Source organism: Electrona antarctica (assembly GCF_951216825.1).
Source record: "Electrona antarctica genome assembly, chromosome: 8".
Lineage (NCBI taxonomy): Eukaryota > Metazoa > Chordata > Actinopteri > Myctophiformes > Myctophidae > Electrona > Electrona antarctica.
Genome location: NC_136789.1, coordinates 25,774,552 through 25,795,083, shown reverse-complemented (window position 1 = coordinate 25,795,083; position 20,532 = coordinate 25,774,552). Strand labels below are relative to the sequence as shown.

Sequence of the window (20,532 nt, the reverse complement as noted above, 5' to 3'; positions counted from 1 at the left end):
ATTTATCTCAACATTCTAGACACCAACACACCATGCCTCCAATAATGTCAACTACCCTATATAAAAGTCAGAAATAGTGTTAGGTTAGGGCTGCTATATCCTCCCTGCCTGTGTTTTCTGTTTACGTCTCATCGCCCACACATTCCATCTGTGTCACATTCCTACAGCACCCATCTGTTCTTTGTTTCTCACCCTATTTTCACCTCTATAACCTCTGAAACCTACAGTACATCCCTGTCAAAAACATCTTAAGATGTAGGCTACAACAACATCTTACAAACAAGCGTTGATTAATATGGAGTCGTTTAGGAATGCAATAGGCTTTCTGGTTATTAGTATACATAGATGGTAATTAATCAATGGTTTCATGTGATGTAAATGTGTTAATTTTAATAAACCACAACCAGTTGGCAAACCCAGCTCGCTGTTCAGCATTATATTACATTTTGGAGCCTGGAGTCAATGCTCAATAGTTGGAGGGCTTATAGCACTGTCTAGTGGCAGTAAGTCAAACTACAGTATAACTGGATCTTCATGCCTCTCATGTCTGTTAAATATTGACGATTTGTCAAATGCTCATACCCATTACTCAGACATAAGAACAATACAGTAGGCTACTATATTCCTTGGTTGACTACAGTATAGGCTACTTCCGACACTTGAGAAAAACAAATATCTGTAGTGTATTTTGCACTAAGGATGAGTGGGCACCTCTATGTAAGATTGGCTATTCATTCAAAAATATAAAATATTTTAAAGGTTATCTTAACTTAAGTAATGTAAAGTATGCATGATTTGAACACGCAGGTACATCATTAGACAGACTAAAATGTATCCTTGGCGTCAACTTCTTGTTTATGCCCAAAATGATTGGATATCAAGGTTTTGTAGCAATTTGCAGCAATTATTAGTATTAATATTAGACCTTAATTGTCGAATGTTCAAGCATGTTTTAATCATGTATATACATAAGACCCCCCCCCCCCCCCCCCCCCCCGCCATGTATTGCTGTACTTCAATATATGTTGATGAGAAATATGGAATATTTTACATTAGATAAATTATGTGTTTAGTGATGTTGTGAGAACATTTATGTTTAGTGTTCTAAGGTTAAGATCATTTCTCAAATTTACATTTAGGAAAAACTAGCCAATTTTACATCGAGGTGCCCACTCTTCCTTAGTTCCCACTCTTATCCTGTTACCGTTATGCCACACAAAATGACCCAGAAAGTGTGATTTAAATTTTAGAATCTTTTATATCTCTAGGATCCTTTTAGCCCAAATGTGTGACTGCAGCCTACTGTCCTTGATTGTGCTGTTTGCAAATCAATCAATCAATCAATCAATCAATCAATCAATCACCCTAATGACATTTTCAATTTGAAATGATGCCGATGGAGAAACATGCTCAGCTCAGCATTAATTTATTCAACTACACAGCTCCCTATACTACCCATTGGTAGTCTACCCAGTACCATGTTAGCCCGAGGAAGTGATGAGTAAACAAGAAATGACAATGCATACTTACGCCTTATCTTGCGTCACTCAATGCTCTGGACGCATCGTGTGAAACTTCATGCAGCAGTACAGCAGTGCACGATGTCTCCCATTCTGACTCTCCAGTAAAACAACCTTCTCAACGGAGCCGTCCCTTCGCTCTGAAGCCACTCTGGTGGTCTGCATCCTGCACTGGACTTATTCCGGGCGAATTTTAAGGAATCTATAAAACAATAATCATGCTACATATGTTTTTTCCACAACACCACAGATCAAACAGAGCATTATGCATCCTGCTTCAATCAAACTGTGTTAAAAAAAGTTAAAGTTGGCCGACAAAAATAAAAGGTTTTCTCTTTTCTGACTGCACGAATGATACCTACATTAATTTGCATTGCGTGATATCTGATAGCCTGCCATACAGCCTATATATCCGCCAGGGGGCAGTGACGTTGCAGTTCGAAATTAGCAAAAAAAATCAGAAATCAGGATCAATATCTGATTATGACAAAATAAACATATATACTACAGTATGCCTCTAAGTTGAATATATGAATCAACTGACCACTGTTTGCATATGTCTATATAAACATCGAAGCAATTCCAGGCAGCGGCCAAACGACTGGGCCATAATCTGGAAAGCAGTACCGGTAGAAAGCCTGGTTTCTATTTCTTGTCAAAATGCAAATATGTATCCGTTAAAGATCCCGCCTACTGTATCCTGTAAGCCAGCCAGCCGGACACACACACACACACACACACACACACACACACACACACACACACACACACACACTTTCCGTATCCGCGCTAGACGCCTAGACCGGATCTGCAAACCTGCAAAGGTTGAATCGATCCCAGTCTAGGAAAGGAAAGCAGGCCTCGCTGTTCTAAAAGATTGTATGTATGTGTAGATCTGTTCTTTTTTCGGCGAGCTCCTCCAGTCACCGAGCGCTGCTGCAGTTGTGTCAGTGCGCCGCTGGGAGAGTCTCTCCGCCGCCTCTGTCTCCACGGCTCCCCTTTTCCGCAAAGAAAAGAAGAGAGGAGAATTAGGTCCCGGGGAAGCAAGCAAGCGAGGAGGGAGGGCCGCCCGCCGCCATTATTGGAAAGCTGGAAAAACACTTTCTCACAGACAGACAGACACACGCACGCAACATATTGATCAATTGATATAAGGACATGAGCGATTTCACTTACATATTTTTGGGCGTATTTCGGGCCGGATCGAACGCTGCGTGCTATTGCAGCCAACTCACCGCTACCCCGTGCACGAGCGACACCGTATTGTTGTAGTCAAAGAGACACACAGCAGAGAGGCACATTAACAATGGACTGAATATAATGATTGAAAAGCAACGTGGTGTTGGACCTAAGGAGGAGACGCTGCTGAACTGAACCACATCTCTCTCTCTGTTACTGTGAGGAAATCTGTCAAGAAGAAACAATATCCGATTGACCCAAGAAGCTGTTTTATTGCTGGCTAATAACGCAGTGATTCATCACAAAGAAGAAGGAAAAAAATACTTTTTTTTAAACAAGAAAATACGGACAATCCCACCCAGGATCAGCGGTAGTTTGATTAATAAATACACCCTGCAAAATAATCTTATTTGACTCTACTATACAAGGGGAAGAGCCACAGGGTATATTCTGCGGTCTTTTCGTGCACATCAGGCGGCGAGGAGGGCTGCGGCAACAACCGGCCTGACAGATGCAAAGGAAGGAGAGACAAGGAGAATCATGCCATGGTATGTTGAAGACTGTCACTTAATAAACACCGTCTATCTAACGTTCTCTTAACATCGAACAACACCCCATGCAGACATATCCGGATAAAAAAGTATGCGAGCGTTCTTATAGTCCACCACCATGGTGAGAATGCAGGGCGAGGTGGATGGATCATAGAATTCATTCTGTTCTGTGGTGTAGACAGAGAGGCCTGGCGTGGTCTGGTCACTCCACACACACACACACAGCCCAACATCCACTCCAAAGCCTGCGTCCTGCGTGGATATCCTTTAACAAATCGGGAGTTTGAAGTAAAACGCACGAGCCAATTAGTTTCGTTGTAAAATGAATAAATTGTCGAAGTGAGTACGTGTTGGATATCACGTCGACGTTTGCAAATGGATTAGAGAATTAGCCTTTCGTAAAGAACTTGTTAGTTTGTTAATGTGGGGGGTATCAGCTCAGGCCTAGCTCAGCTGAGCGGTATCATGGACAAACCCATGGTGGTTTTGACCGTGACATTACTAGACACAATAAAGCTGCGTATCTAATTTAATGTGACCGACCGCTTATTCATTACATTATTCGCTAATACTGTACACACTTTTGGGCATGATGAATCTGCACTTTGTACTGTTAGTCATTCTGCTCGTCATTACTCGTACATCCATGAGCTTATTGTTGTTGAATGAAGTGCACAGCTAAAAGTGGACACTGCCTGCCCAACGAGTTAATTTGCAGGCCGTTATATCTATAACCTGGGCATAGATTCTACAACAAGTGCCTAGAACCACATTGAAGACTGACCACTAGCATGATGACAATCTAACAAACAATTAATTAGCTGATCTGATATTTCGTAAACTCTGGAATAAAATAATACAATCATATCCTATTGATTTGGGTTCAAACTGGGGACTGAGACAGATGGCTTTTGGTTTCCAGACTTGTACCATTTAGATGGGATCGAGCATTGCCATCTGGAAAAAACACCACTCCCTTCATATTTCTCGATAGGAAATCTTGTTTATCTTGGGATTGGCAGTGGACTCGAAATATTGCAGGAGACTCAGTCCACACTACAAGCTGTAAGATTCTATTATTTGTATAGGGTAGGCCTAAATAGTCTGTGTGCTGTATGTATGTGATGTGTGTGTGTGTGTGTGTGTGTGTGTGTGTGTGTGTGTGTGTGTGTGTGTGTGTGTGTGTGTGTGTGTGTGTGTGTGTGTGTGTGTGTGTGTGTGTGTGTGTGTGTGTGTGTGTGTGTGTGTGTGTGTGTGTGTGTGTATGGCTCTAATGCCTTCGGCAGCAAGGGACATTAGTTATATAGACCAGAGCTATATGCATTACACACACACACACCCCAACCAACATTTCAACAATTACAGAGCATCAGATTGGGTTCTGTTTCTGCCTCATTTAGATCCCTCTGTAGATTTTATCTGTGATTCATAATCAGATCCACAGTCAAAAGCAAACATGATTGGCAAGTTGTGCCTGGAAGTCATCCACAGCCTGCTTAGCTTCATTCACAATGGGAGGATATAAAAAGTCTGTTTTCTCTCTTCCTCGTTTTGCAAAATCGTATGGGAAAGGACAGCTCCAGACTAAATAACATATTGTCTCGGTCATTTTCCTACTTGTATTGATCCCGAATTACTTGCCAATGTCATAGGGTCTATTTTGCACAAATGGCCCAGTGTCCAGTTTCCCTAGCAGATACTTCACAGGTGTTGCATATAATACTAATTAAAGGACGACTTCACCACTTTTCAAAAAATCTAAATTGGTCCTCACTAATATTCATGATAAAATACCACACATTTTTCTGGCCCCTTTTCCACCGGGGCTGAACCGGTTTAGTTATTTTTTTCCCCACCTAATATTGTTCAGAGTGTTTCCACTGAAAATGATTTGCTTCACAAGTCATAACCCTAAAAGTTGGTTCGGAACTCGAACCAAAAAATGGCCCCCGGTTCCGCCAAGGTTCCAAGAATGTAGAACGGATCCAGTTCTAGAACCAAAGCTCTTTTGGTGGAAAAGGTGCCTCTGTGTCTCATAGGAGGGCTGTGGGCAGTTCAGAAACCTGAGAAATAGGATCCAGCAGGGAAGCATGCAGATCTCAAAATATTCTACGGGTGCTAAACCAAAATTCGTACAGGTGAGAGGATATGAAGTTCGCACACCAGGTCTTGAGCTCCAAACTTTATTTCAATAGAGATACAACGTTTCAACCCCTTCGGGTCTTCGTCAGGCATGAAGTATACAAAAGTAGGCGTGTATTATATACAGACGTCACAATGGACAAGCTGCTCTGCAAATGAGTAATCAAGTGATACACCCACCTCATCTACTAGACCATCCTAATTAAATGGATATCAGGAACTACTAGTAGAATGAATTCAATATTAATGTAGCACTAAGGCCAAATTTGTAGAGACGGTGAGTTCATAAAATCGAGGGTAGGGTGATACTATGGTACAGAATAGTTTAGAAACCTGTCTTTCAGTGACATCATCAATGGGGAATCCAAGCTAATAGAAACTGCAGAGTTTCTATGCCTGAAAAGTGTTTTAAAAACAACTGGAGGACAGGTTTCTGAACTGCCCACAGCCCTCCTATGAGACACAGAAATATTGTGCTATTTTATACATTAGTGAGGACCAATTATATGAAGATGGGTTGAAACGTGGTGAAATGGTCCTCTAAAAGGCCATGTACTGTTCCATTCTGGTCAAACAGAAACGCTGAGGCCAGGTGCTGCCAATGTGCATATTGGCTCATTGGAAACCAGTGGGTTCCAAATGGCCCCGTATGGGTGTGTAACTCTTGAGTCTATTTGGTTCCATTGTACACAAATGGACCTGTCCATGTGTACACTCAGAGTTATGGGGGTGCTTGAAATTAAAGTTTGAGAACCACCACTGTACACTAAATGGAACAGAGCCTTGTGAAGGAAGTAGGGAAGGAGCCCAGAAGTAGGAAGACTTATTCTGTGTGCATAGAGCCATTCAAGTCCAACTGACGGAGCAGTAACCAGCCAAATTGCTTCCCTGACATGAAGTCACTTAAAGGGGCATTAGTATGGCACAAGAAATTGGGTGCATAGTTGCATACGGAAATGCGCACTGGTGTTCCCTCTTGTCGTTCATTTATCGTTTGCTTATTCAGTGCGCTCGGTGCGTTGTCGTTCAAAAACCTAGTGTGCTGCACCCCGGGTGTGCTGAGTGCCCACACTGACCGACCCTACTCAGAAGTTGGGGTTGTTCAGTGTGTGGGTGCAACTGCGTCGTCTCGAGCACTCCCTGTAGTCTGGCAGCTGTCAGGCTTCTTTTGTTTAAAGTGGGAAATTTGGTATATAGTCTTTTTTTTATTGGCCTAAAATATTGTCTATATGTATACATTCATGAATCCACTTGCTGACCGGCTGTCGGCATTGAGCAATGTTTTAATAGGGGTTTATATGTGAATCCTGTGTAATCTGAATCCATTTCAAGCATTAGTTTTCCCAAAAATGTGCTGACCTCATCACATTTGTGACGATTGCAATGGCCGTTTATAGCCCAAGGAGTGTTTTTTGTGCAAAACTAATGCTTGGAATGGATTCAGAAGCATGAAAACCCCCTAGTTTGACATGTCACATGCTCTTAAAGCATAATGACATTTTGACATTTTTGCCTTTATATATAGGATGTTAATGGTATGGGCACATATAAACCCCTATAAAATAAATTGCTCAATACCGACAGCCAGTTGGATTCATGAATGTATGTATATAGACAATATTTTCGGCCAATAAAAAAAAAAACTATATACTAAATTTCCCACCCCACAACCCCCGGCTGCTGGACTATTGGGGGCAAAAGCTAAGCTAGCAAGTAGGAATGCACCGAATGGGAAATTCTTGGCCGAAACCGAATATAGGAAACGGTTGGGGGAATACTGAATAGCCGAATCTGATTAATATTATATCGTTTTTAATTTTTACCAGTATTTGTACCATTGCTGTCATGGCCATACCAAGTTTGTTGTAGAGCTACACATTGATAATGGCCAAAAGACATGATTACATTTTGATCACATCATCACAATAAAACGGTAGGTTACGAAAGGTAACCTCGGTTCTTTGACTATTCGTTTTTGGATCTAAAATCAACCGATCTGAATACTGAATATTCGGCTATTCGGCTGAATAGTTTCGGTGGCAGAATATTCAGTGCATCCCTAGTAGTAGCAAGGCAAGCATTTAGTACATCACCATACAAGTGTTCATCATTTTCCTTGGTTAAAATTACCAGCTTTAACTCTGTGACGTGACCGCCCAGCGAACAAAATAAACGGAGCACATTCCCGATGCGCATATCCGAACACAACTATTATTTAATTTAGTTATCCCCCTGTGTTGTTCATTAACAGGGTTTTTTATTTTATGTTTGCTCAGTTACACACACACACACATTCTCAGATCACAGTCACTGGATCAAAGGTGCTTGGTATGATCCCAACATTTGTTTATAAGTATTGACAAGTATTAAAGTATTGAAAACTAACTGTACCAAAGAAACTTGGATATTATTTGTTAGTATGTTCCTCTTATGTGCACATGTTAAAATAAGTCAGAGTTGCACAGATCCACAGACAGTGGACTGCTATTAAGCACTTCTCTCTTCATTGCGCGGATACATTTATTTTGAGCCCATCATGGACTATAATTAATTATGGCTTTTGAACTAGATCAAAGAAATAATATTCCACTTTTCTTTTCTACAGGAAAATGATTTGCATTTCAACTGATTCATTTAGAACAAATACTAATATCTTGTTTTTGTTCTTTGCTTGTATTTGACAGGGTCAGATCTGCGTAACGAGTGACTGCACACATTCTTCTGCTGATTAAAGTTGGAAGCCAATAGAAGACATTTAAATCTCAAACTAAGACACTGTGCATAAGCTACTTTATGGACAAACGTTCAAGTTTATTCTCCAGTACCGCGCCTGTATATAGCAGGATGAATGTCACCAAACGATGATGATGGCAAAAAAGCAAGAGGCAAGAGGAGTACCCCTTTACAACCTTCTTGTCGTTGGCTTGTCAGGAACGGAGAAGGAGAAGGGCCAGTGTGGGGTTGGAAAGTCCTGCTTGTGTAATCGCTATGTTCGGCCTAGTGCTGATGACTTCTATTTAGACCACACGTCAGTGTTGAGCACCAGTGACTTTGGGGGGCGGGTGGTTAACAATGATCACTTTCTGTTCTGGGGAGAGGTCACCCGGGTCCTGGAGGACGGGCAGGATTGTCGGATGCATGTTGTGGAGCAAACCGAGTTCATTGACGACCAGACATTTCAGCCACATCGTAGCACTGCTATGCAGCCCTATATCAAGCGGGCAGCGTCCACTAAGCTGGCTTCAGCAGAGAAGCTCATGTACTTCTGCACAGACCAGCTGGGCCTGGAGCAGGACTTTGAGCAGAAGCAGATGCCCGAGGGTAAGCTGACGGGGGATGGATTCATGCTTTGTGTTGATGTCAGCCGTGGCATGAATCGCAACTTTGACGATCAGATGAAATTTGTCACTAACCTATATCTGCAGCTTAGCAAGACTAAGAAACCTGTTGTGTTGGTCCTCACCAAGTGTGATGAAGGAGTTGAACGTTATATCAAAGATTCACATACATTTGCTATTACTAAAAAGAGTCTTCCCGTGGTGGAGACATCTGCACGCTCCAACATCAATGTTGACCTTGCCTTCCTCACTCTAGTACAACTAATTGATAAGACCAGGGGCAAGCACAAGATCATTCCTTACTTTGAAGCCCTCAAAATCCAGAGTCAGCAGATCGCTTCCGCCAAGGATCGCTATGAATGGCTAATCAACCGTATTGTGAAAAATCACAATGAAACCTGGTTAAACACCAGTCGACGCATGAACACCTCTGCAGAGTACAAAGAATATGTATTTTTGGAGGGCACAGCAAAATGCAAAAAGCTTTTTCAACAGCATGTCTACCGCCTGAAGCAAGAACATATTGAGAGGCGCCGTAAAATATACTTAAGCACTCTTCCTTTAGCTCTTAGTTCTTTGGTGCCTGACCTGGATGAAATTGACCAGCTGAGCTGGTCTGGAGTACAGAAGGTCCTGGAGTCTAAACCGCACTTTGCCCACTGGTTTGTAGTTCTGGAGGATTCACCATGGGAGGACACTTCTCACATTGACAACATGGAGGATGAGCGTATTCCCTCAGACCTGCTTGAGACTTCAGCTGCAGAAGCTATATTTGATGCCCACCTGGAACATTTGCGTAATGAGTGCAGGCGGGCAGAGATGCGCCAGGAGTTTAAACACAAGCTGGCATCCTCACCGTTTGTCACACCAGGTAAGCCCTGGGAGGAGGCCCGAAGCTTTATCATGAATGAAGAATTCTACCAGTGGCTGGAGGAACAAGAGTACTTGGACCTCTACAACCGCCACCAGAAGGAGATAATCGACCATGCTAAAGACGACTTCCAGGAACTGTTGCTGGAATACTCTGAGCTCTTCTATGAGCTTGAGGTGGATGCCAAGCCAAGTAAGGAGAAGATGGGTGCCATCCAAGAGCTTTTGGGGGAAGAGCAGAGGTTCAAAGCCCTCCAGAAGCTTCCAGCCGAGAGAGATGCTCTCGTATTGAAACATATCCATTTTGTCTATCACCCTACCAAGGAGACTTGCCCCAGCAGTCCTCAGTGTGGAGACTTTAAGATCGAACAGCTCTTAGCTTTGAATTTCCCCACATGCTACCCCTTTTTTGATATGAAAACTCATTTTGGGGACACAAAGGCTGATCGAATTAACCTTGTGATACTGGGAAAGGATGGACTGGCCAGGGAATTTGCTAATGAGATTAGGGCACTCTGTACAAATGACGACCGCTATGTTCTGGATGGGAAGATGTACGAGCTGACACTGCGGCCCATTGAGGGCAATGTGCGACTTCCTGTAAATTCCTTCCACACTCCCACCTTTACCCCTCATGGATGTCTTTGTCTGTATAATTCAAAGGAGTCCCTAGCCTATGTGGTCGACAGCCTCGAGAGGCTTAGGGAGTCAACGTTGGGTAGAAGGGACAGCCAGTTGGCTCAGCTATCGACCTCTTTGCTTTTAGTCACTAAAAGGGGGGTGGGGTCATATTCAGATATTGGTGGAGAAACCGCCTTAAACCTGATAACACAGGGTCAGCAGATTGCAAGGAGATTGCAAAGTAGCTTCTTAGACCCGGCCTCCCCTGGCGTGGGCTACGGCCATAATGTTAACGAAATGCAAATCAATCAGGTGTTGAGGGGCCTTCTGGACATCAGGAGGAGCACATCTTTCTCTAGCAGCTCCCCTCCCTTGCCCCCTGAACCTCTGTGTCTGAGAGACTCACCTCACCAGGCCAGTGCAGAGGCGGACGTCCGCATTGTCATGTGCATAATGTGCGGAGATCCCTACGACAACGAACAGCTCATTTCCCCCTTCCTAATGGCTCCGCATTGCAGGCCGATATCGAACAGCGGCACCTCCGTCATGCTAGAGCATACGATCGGAGGACACAAGATACTCATAGAGCTCTCTCTGCTGTCTTACCATGCCTCCTTCTCGTTGCGGAAGAGCAGGTTGGTGCACGGCTACATCGCCACATACTCTGTCAGCCGAAAAGCCTCGCTAGAAACCCTGTGTGCGTTCCTCTGTGAGGTTCAAGACATCATCCCGGTGCAGCTGCTGGCAGTCGGAGATAGCCAGGCAGAGCTGACTGACAGTGACTATGCCCGCGAACAGCTGATCCAGGGAGAGGAGCTCGCCCACGAGATTGAGGGTCGTTTCAACAGTGTTGTGTGTGGGTCCGGGGGAGTGGTGGGTGGCCTGCACAGGCTCGAAATGTTCCAGCCTTTCCTGAACGAGGTGGTAGAGAAACGTAACATCGTGGAGGCCACACACATGTATGATAATGTGGCTGAAGCCTGCACCACTGAAAACGTGTACTCCCCACGCTGTAGCTCTCCCAGTCCTGTCACACTGTTCCTGGATTCTGAGGATGACGTGGAGCCATCTCCACCATATTACGACGGTGCGCTCACCTCCCATGGTGGAGGCTTCACCCTGCCTGATCTAGACTCCAGTGACATCTCTGTCATCTCTGACATCAGCTCCTTTGAGAACAAGCTCAACAACAAAATGCCCCCGCAGGTCAGACATAAACCCACCGTCACCTTTGACTTCCGCAAGTCAAGCCGTAGCCCGTACAGTGATACAATGGGCCATCGTCGCTCCCTGCCCTCTGCTGTTACTTGGGTGCCTGCTGGAGACGGAGGCTACGACCCCTCTGACTACGCTGAGCCCATGGATGCTGTCTCAAAACCACGCCCAAGCAATGAAGAGATAATCTACTCCGTGCCACACGATAGCACACAAGGCAAGATCATCACCATTCGCAATGCCAACAGGATGAACTCCAATGGCAATGGCTCAGATAGTGAAGCAGACAGCAGCTCCCTGGAGCGAAGGAGGAAGTTCTCAGCTGCAGGAGTAAAGCCTCGCCTTTACCGTGACCGGTCAAAGCGCCTCGGCAAGTTCAGCAGCTTCCGTACCAGCTTCATAGGCAGTGATGACGAGATGGGAGTTCTTCCCAAGTCCAAAGATGATGACTTTGGAACCTTGAAAGGAGAGAGCCTTGTTGAAGAGAGTGAGGACCCCAAAAAGAGGAACATTCTGAAAAGCCTGCGGAGAACAGCTAAGGTATGTATGCCTCCTATAACTGCTAATGATATACAGTACTGTAGTTTATATTACAGTATCAAATAACAAAGGCATCTCTTTGTACTTATTATGTGGGTATATTATTCAATGTTTCTGTGTAATAGTTGTACCTCATACTGAGTCAAAGTTGAGGGAAGGACTTTGTCTTGCAGAGTGTTGATGAATTTGGCATGCCTCAGTGCTGCCAGAAATGGTAACCGCAAGACATTTTTCAACCCAACAGAAGCTAATGAGTGCCACTCAACACAGATTTAATTTATATTCACAACTGCATCATTTATCTCCTGACAGAAAACGAGAACAAAGCCCCGTCCAGCTATTCCCAAGCCATTGGAGAGCAGTTACTTTGGGGTCCCGCTTGCAAATGTTGTGTCCCCCGACAGACCCATCCCATTATTTATTGAGAAGTGTGTCCGCTTTATTGAGACAACGGGTAAGTTGTTATTTTCCTTTGTCCCCCTTTTATGTGCAATGCAGTTACATTCATTCATACAAGAATGCATTATTAAATTTGCATGGCTATTACAGATGGCTAATTTAAACATGCTCTTTCTCAATAGTAAACAAGTCTGTCCATGATGCACCATCACACAGTTCTGTATCTGTAATGGGTGATTTTCCTATATAATACGTGTTTTTCTCCGCTCTCCCATTTCTGTCAGGTCTCAATACAGAAGGTTTGTACCGGGTAAGCGGAAACAAGTCAGAGATGGAGGCCATGCAGAGACAGTTTGACCAGGGTGAGACACCGATCATTATATGGACAGGAAGGAGACTGGAATTTGTAACCTATAGTCAGTTTGTAACCTACAGTCCAACCAACTGCAACTGATGCTTATCCTTTCTCTCCTTCTTTCACCACCCCATCCCTCCTCCTCCCTATGCAGACCATGGACTGGACCTGGTGGAGAAGGACTACGCCATCAACACTGTGGCTGGAGCCCTGAAGAGCTTCTTCTCCGAGCTGCCTGACCCACTGGTGCCTTGTGCCCTGCAGGTGGATCTACTGGATGCTTTCAGTAAGAAAACACCCTGGACATTGATTCTTTAGGAGAGTAGTGGAGAATTGGTGATCTCCTGCTTGTTTGTAGTGTAGACCTTCATTGATCCCAAGGGAAATTCAGGTGTCATAGCAGCACCGCAGTAGACGTTACACACAGATACAGCAATGAATTTGCTTGTGGATGCACTGACTAAACAAAATCCTGTTAAGTGACGATAAACATCTTATCTTAAGTGTAAACTAGATACAAGGTCAGGTAACAATAGTGAAAAATAACGCAACAAATGCAGTCTTGCTAAGCAGGTGCTTCGTTATGATGCTAGTGTTCACCACAGAAGACAAAGAAAATGTTTGTTTATGTTAACTGAATGGCTACCAGCACGAAGGACTGACGTCGTTCAGTCTTTTATCCAGTGATGAGGAGTCTGTCGTGGAAAGTGCTTGCTTGTGAGACAATTACTGACGGGTTCATTTTCGTATGGAGGTTAGTTTTGGCTTCCCATTACTCTGAGTCTCTTCCCCATCCTCTGTGTGTGCAGAGATCAACGACAGAGAGCAGAGGCTGTACACCATGAAGGATGTCCTGAGGAGGTTCCCCAGGGAGAATTATGATCTCTTTAAATACGTCACGAGCCACTTACACAAGTGAGTGCTGTCTTAAGTCTAGCTTCACTCTCGCATGAATTCCATCCCTATCGTTGTGTTTTTGCTGATGTGAATATATTTTCCTTCCATGTAGGGTGAGCCAGCTGAACAGGTTAAACCTAATGACCAGTGAAAACCTGTCCATCTGTTTCTGGCCCACCCTCATGAGGCCAGACTTCACCACCATGGACGCTCTGACCGCCACGCGCACCTACCAGACAATCATCGAGACCTTCATCCACCAGTGTGCTTTCTTCTTCTACAACCAGCCCCTCCTCGACTCGCCCACTGGCCTAGCTGGCCTGCCGGCCTCGCCAACCACCACGCTCACCGGGAGCTCGGCCTATTCCTGCTACCGCTCCTCCCCGCCGCACACGGCGGCACACTTCAGTCCCTTGCAGCAGTCCCCGCCCACGACCCCCCAGTCCCCTCTACAGTCCCTGCTGCCCCCACTGCACCAACACCCCCACCCCCATCACTCCCCTGCTGAACAAGAGACACTGTGAGAGACAATGAAACCACGTGTGCCCACAACGATGCTGGACCTTACCTCCAACATACACTACACATACTGTACAAACACACATGCACACTAAAGACACTACATTTTCTTTCCGTTGTGGATAACGCGGACTATGGAGGTATGAATCGTGCAGCGTCTTGAGAACCTTGCCACTTAAACCTGACTTGCCACTTGCCACCATGCTTACATATGTGCCAGGGCTGGCTACCACGGCGACTGACCCTTCTCTGTGCCCTCTGCCTGAGCCCCCGACAGCCTGGATTCTGCCACCGGGCAGTGTGTGCAGAAGGGGGACATGAGCTGTAATACTGTAAACACTAAGCTTCGCTTACATCAGCCTACACATGTAGTCATGTACCCAAGAAGTCCAAACCTCCATGTCAACCTGGAAGATATGATTTGTGGCCTCCATGTTATCTGTGTATAAACGTTTTTATTTTCTTTTTTTTTGTGCTCATAAAAGTACTGCCACTGGATTTATAGACTGCCCTCCTCCGTGTCCTTTGGCCAGCAGTTTGCCCCATTTAGCAGAAGGTCCTCTCCGTCTGCCTTTGGGACCCTGCCTTGAGCCTCTTGTTGGCTCCAACTTAGGGTTCAGCATGGAGACGTCTGTTCTGTATTTGGTGGGGGGGCAGGGGTTTGGGGTGGGGGGACATCCAGGGATGCACTTTAATGATCACTGTTTTTTTCCCCCCCTGCATAAGGGGAGTTGTCGGGACTGTTTTTGTGTGAGTGTGTGTATTTTAAGTTCACAGCTCAAACAGCCATACCCATTGCCTCTACAGAGCTTTGGCGGATCAAAATTTGTTTACATCAAACTTGTTTTTGTATCCACATACTTTTTCTGAAGCACTTTCTGATAGTGTAGTGTTAAAGGTGATGAAATGCCACTTTGATCAATTTGTCCATGTTGTTTAGTGGCTGAGAGTGGCATTAGCACAGGCTTGTGAAACAGATAAGAGTCTTCTTTCAGTTAACCCAGAATCTACTTTTTTCTTTTTAGTTGATGGGAAATCTAAAATCTGCCCATGTTATGCGTTTGTCCAGCCACGTAAAAAAAAAAAACTCCCCCTCTGGCTGTTATTGTGGCTGATTGATGCGAGTAGTGGTTTAGGGAAGTTTGTTCAAACCAGGTGGTTAGATTACCACAGAGGAGACTTTACTTGCCAGTGGTAAAGTTATTGATTGATTTGCCCATGCTGTTTGTAGGAATAGAAGAGGGTGGCTTTAGACCATCATCATACTAGAACACGACTCTACATTGCCATCTGGTGTCTATGGAAACCGCAGACGTGAAATGTGATCGTTTCCCGGATGTGTTGCTGAGGCTGTCTATCAATCCAATCTCTTTGTACTCATCTAATATTAAGGACCTTTAACTCCGATAGCTGGGTATTCTTACTATTCTCAAAACACTCTCACTGCTAGTTCTGCTCTTAAACACGGACCTGTAGAGAAAAGGACCATGTATGGACAGTCAGGGATGAACTACCCACCAAGCATTTATTAGCTGCTCTAGTTTACTAGTTTTGTGCTGGCATGTTGTCCTCTCTTTAATGGTGAAAAAAAACAAAACAAGCAAAAGCAGCAGCCCATCTCCAGTGATTGCACAGTTAAAATGAATGTCCCATATATTTTAACCACCCCTCTATAAAAGTCATTCGACTGAGCACTGTCCATTTAACCGCAGACGTTTTGAAGGTTGACCACATTTGACACGGGAAGTTGTGGGTGATTGTGGTTCCGTCATGGTTCTCATTTGCAGCGCTTATCAGATTAGCTTGCTAGTGTTAATATTTGGGATCATTACCTACTGGTACTTATTAGGAATCTCAATGCTGTTGGAAGTCGGTCGTCTGATCGCTATGCTGATGTGGCGTCTCACAGTCCGGAGTAGCAAGCTATAGCATTGTGATTGATAACACCAACCAAAGCCCAATGTATACTTTTGTCATACACGTCACGTTTTTCAGTTGAAAATCGGTTATTTTCGTCGAGTGATGTGGACGTACGATGAGGTATAAATTGGCCCCAAATGTCCCTCTAAAATGTGACTTGTGAGAGGATGTAATCTTACCGCATCACTTCACCTCTGACACAACCCTGGCAAATCTGCCACTCTGAGCAAAACGTGAGTGCATACTATTCTATAATGGTTGTTTATTTGTATGTTAGGGGGGTCTAACCACCCTTTAGTCAATGGTAGAAAACATTTCTAGTGTGTATTTCAATGATTGAAAGTCCATTTTTACGATTTTGTGAATGGTTTAAGGCCACTTAAGTTTAGTGCATGATTTAAGAACAAGCCAAGGGAGGAGGTTTGACCCCTCTCCCTGTTTTAAAACATTAGTATGAGAGAAGAAAACAATACAAAAGTGAAATAGCTTAAAAGTGAAAGAAAGTACTGTGCATCAAGAGCAAACCATGACATGTTCTGACTGAGAATGATGGATGAAGATGAAGGCCTTATGTGAACTGTATAATAGTTAATAAATTAAATCTTGTAAAGTTGTCCTCATACTTCTTGTGGTATTTCTTGTCTGAGTGAGCATTATACTGTTTGCAAACTATGTTCATGTTCTTAGACATTTCCTGTGAAATTGAGGTCGCAAATGGGCTCCTAATAACATTAGTCATGATACATTGTGTTGGATAAATAGAACATGTAATGCATGTTGTTGATCATTCTAGGTCTACCAAAATTGTATTATTTTATTTAACCAGTAAAACACATTGAGACTGCGTCTCTTTTACAAGTGGGAACTGGCCAACAGCCAACACAATCACACTGGATGGCGAGGCATTGGATGAATTTGAAGCCTTTACCTATCTAGGCAGTGTGATTGACACGCAGGGTGGCACAGACGCCGATGTTAGAGCTCGGATCCAAAAAGCCTGCGTGGCATTCATCCAATTACGGAACATCTGGAGTTCCAAAGAACTGACCCCCAACACCAAAGTCAGGTTCTTCAACAGTAACGTTAAGGCGGTCCTCCTATATGGAGCAGAGACATGGAGAACTACAGCGGCCGCCATCAAGAAAGTGCAGGTCTTCATTAACAGCTGCCTGCGGAAGATCCTCCACATCCAGCCAGACACCATCAGAACTCTGGCAGAGAACAAACCAGCTGCCCGCAGAAGAGGAGATAAGAAAACGCTGATAGCGATGGATAGGCCACACCCTACGAAAGCCCGCAAGCACCATCATTAGACAAGCTCTAACATGGAACCCGCAGGGCAAGCGGAAAAGGGGTCGCCCAAGAAACACCTGGCGCAGAGACCTGGAGGCAAACTGTACATCTAAGATGATCCTTTTGAAACTTCTCAATGGAACTTTCAAAGACAATTTTAGTCTGGACTGCAGGTCGTTCCACGACCAGGGGCCAAAGAAGGCCAGACATTTTTTACCCCCCTTGGATTTGAATGCTGATACTACACGCACGGTACACACCATAGCCAAGCATTATATTTGAGGTTTGACCAAATCGAATTTGGAGGATCACCAAGAAAATAATGGCTTTGTAAATGGAAATATACCAATGATGCAGCCTGCGAGATGTAGAAGATAACCGACCAATTGCAGCATACAATGTGCAGTGATGTGTTCTGAAAGGTGAGTTAGTTATGGATCTCAGTGCAGCATGGTACACATTGGTACAGGGGGTCCAGTTTGGCCAAAGTGGAGGCGCAAGAAAACCTATAAATGGTATCACCATAATCCAATTGGGACAGAAAGAGACTAGTGACCATTTTTTGCGAGCTGAACAAGCAAAACAAGCTTTCAATCTGTAGAAGAAGCCCAAAGTGAATTTAAGCCTTTTGCTTAATTATCATTATTATTGCAAGGTAAAGGCCTACAAAAGCCCCTGTAATAGGCCTACTCAAGTAAAACCACTTCTGCCAATTGATATGTCAACATTTTGCAGCACATGATCATGGTGCAGTTTCTACATGAATGAATGCCATACGAAGCCATAACAGAGAATGCAAACCATTTCACACCAATTTGACCCAAGCGTGAATAATAAGCCTGCATATGCATATCAGTCTGGACTATAACATAACTTAGTGAGGACAATGGCATTATTCATATAAAACATCTCTTTAACTCCAATGTGACACAATTCCTGCAACATCCTGATAACTGACACGAGATCAGGTTTAAGCAGCACTTACAATAGGCTACACAACATGCACTATAGAAAGACTATTCTGCTTTAGTAACTAGAAGCTGTAGTAATTAGGCATTGTTGCAGGTGAGTTTGAAAATGCATCAATTATTCACCGCCCATCCGTCATGAGTGACTGCTCCCTCTAGGTAGAATACTTTCATCACAGTATCTATAACACTAGCTTTAGATGGCCCAGGTCATTCAAATGCTTTAACGCCACCTTGTGGTGGCATAGCTATAGTGCTACTGGAAAGGGGTTCCTTTGTTTCACTTCATGTTAACAGAGCAGAGAACCTTTTGCAATGCTATAATACAGTGGTTTTCAACCAGTGGTCCGGGGACCACCAGTGGTCCTTCAGAGGGTTCCAGGTGGTCCCCAGCTAAATGATGGAGAGTTGGTAACCAAATGGACCCTTATAGATCTTTAACTCTTGAGAGCGTAAAATTATTGTTAAACATCTGCATTGCTTTTAATTTACAAGAAGTTATACACAATTAGAGAATGTAGAAGAATTGTTATTTTAACGTTTGCCTGTTGTCTCTCCGAATGGTACCAACATCAATACAGCATGGAGTTGTGGACATAATCCTAGCCAACTACAACAAAACAAAACATTCTTTAGTTTTGTGTCCGAGAGGCTAAACCTCATCAAACGGTGGTCCCGTGGCTCAAATGCCCAATAATTCATGGGCCTTGATGTGAAAAGGGGTTGAAAACCACTGCTATAATATGTCACAAAGTTCTATTGTGCCGATGCTGCCTGGCTGGACGGGTCAGCGGCAGCCTGGTGGTGACCACCAGCTGCTATGTACTGTGACAGAAACTCTTTCATTTCCCAACGTATACATATACGTATACATACGTATATTCTACTTCTTTTTTTGTATCCTCAAAGTCTCCAACTCAGTGTCTAACATACACATTAAGATGAATCATTCCCTTGCCTACTCAGTAATCTTATATATTTAGTACCATTTAATTCCTGTTTTCCAATGACATACAAAGCCAATATCATTCAGGGACAAGTGGGACAGGGAACCCAATAGGCGAATAGGCCTACTTAAGTTGCTATTAAATGCCTTGATGTCATATTTGACCATACTTTAGGCCTAATATTGCCTATATTATTACTTGTGCAAGTAGAGCGCGAAAGTACTGCGATCGGCTGGGTATGTATGTATGTCGCCGGGGTATGTATTGTCGGTGTCCTCTCTTGTTTAAGACTGTAGCCCAATCAGGGACCAACATCTTTGGCAACATCATTATTAACAGCCAATGAGGGACCAATAGGCCTATTCCTGGTGATGCCAGTGGTGATGCCAGTGGTGAGCGCGCACATGTAGGCCATACTGTACATGGCCTACTTGTGTGCAAGGCGCAAGTTGCCACCTCGACAGAGTGCATTTCTAGTAGAATTGGCATCATAATGTTCTTAAAGTAACTTTAAGAACATTTTGATGCAAATACCTTTGTACTTTTACTCAAGTACACCCTATGAATTCCAGACTTTTACTATATGTATTTCTTTATTGCAGTATTGAAACTTTTACTTACTTTTTCCACCACTGGTTGGAGGCTGGTCAGGAGGAAGACATCTGTGGATCTGGAGATGGACAGCTTTATACAGTAGTAGAGGCCACCAACACATGCAGGAGCCAATCACCATCCTAGTTCCACCTAATAGTCAACCACTCACAATGCGTCCAGGACTCCAGGCCATAGGTCCAGGCAGACTGGCGTCAAGTGGCATCAAGTACCATCCGCTCCCTTAAAACCGGAAAGGCACCAAGAAAACGCCTATCCCAGGCGTCTCTTCCAGGTTTTTATACAGCTGGTGGATGGAAATGACGCTAGTGTGCGGCTTCAACTTGTAGTGTTGGCAAAGCGGTTCAATTTGTTTGCCCACACTGACGCATCTTGACACTACTTTCTGCATCTACACATTCGCGTCAAGCGGCTTCAAGTCCCATCCACTCCCATTACAAGGGGGGAAACTGGAAAGGGTATAACCAGACAGTCGCGTCAAGCCGCTCGCGTGCTTGCACCCACACACCGCTCAGTCACCACTCACACCAGCTGGTAGTCAATCAGCCACTCATCACTAGGCCACTACATCACTAGGCCATTACTCCAGTGAGGGAAGAAAGACACGTATGACCCTAGGCTAGGGTCATAACACAAAATTAATCAC

At 44.1% G+C, this 20,532-nt stretch overlaps 2 protein-coding genes across 2 annotated transcripts in view; one reads left to right on the top strand and one right to left on the bottom strand.

The window, feature by feature from the left end:
- LOC306928408 (unconventional myosin-Ic-like) overlaps positions 1–2,463 on the bottom strand; it is a 30,624-nt gene extending 28,161 nt beyond the window's left edge. Inside the window, exons 1-2 of the mRNA XM_079508481.1 lie at positions 2,337–2,463; positions 1,531–1,722 (exon numbers count right to left, since the gene is read on the bottom strand). The gene's annotated coding sequence lies outside the window, so the exon portion shown is untranslated. The remainder of the gene's footprint in view (positions 1–1,530; positions 1,723–2,336) is intronic.
- A 67-nt stretch (positions 2,464–2,530) lies between these two features.
- On the top strand, positions 2,531–16,679 carry arhgap35b (Rho GTPase activating protein 35b). Its single transcript, XM_079508478.1, has 7 exons — positions 2,531–3,247; positions 8,077–11,976; positions 12,289–12,430; positions 12,660–12,737; positions 12,885–13,016; positions 13,540–13,645; positions 13,740–16,679. The coding sequence occupies exons 2-7, from the start codon at positions 8,254–8,256 to the stop codon at positions 14,149–14,151; spliced, it is 4,593 nt and encodes a 1,530-aa protein (XP_079364604.1). The 5' UTR covers positions 2,531–3,247; positions 8,077–8,253; the 3' UTR covers positions 14,152–16,679.
- The last annotated feature ends 3,853 nt before the right edge of the window (positions 16,680–20,532 follow it).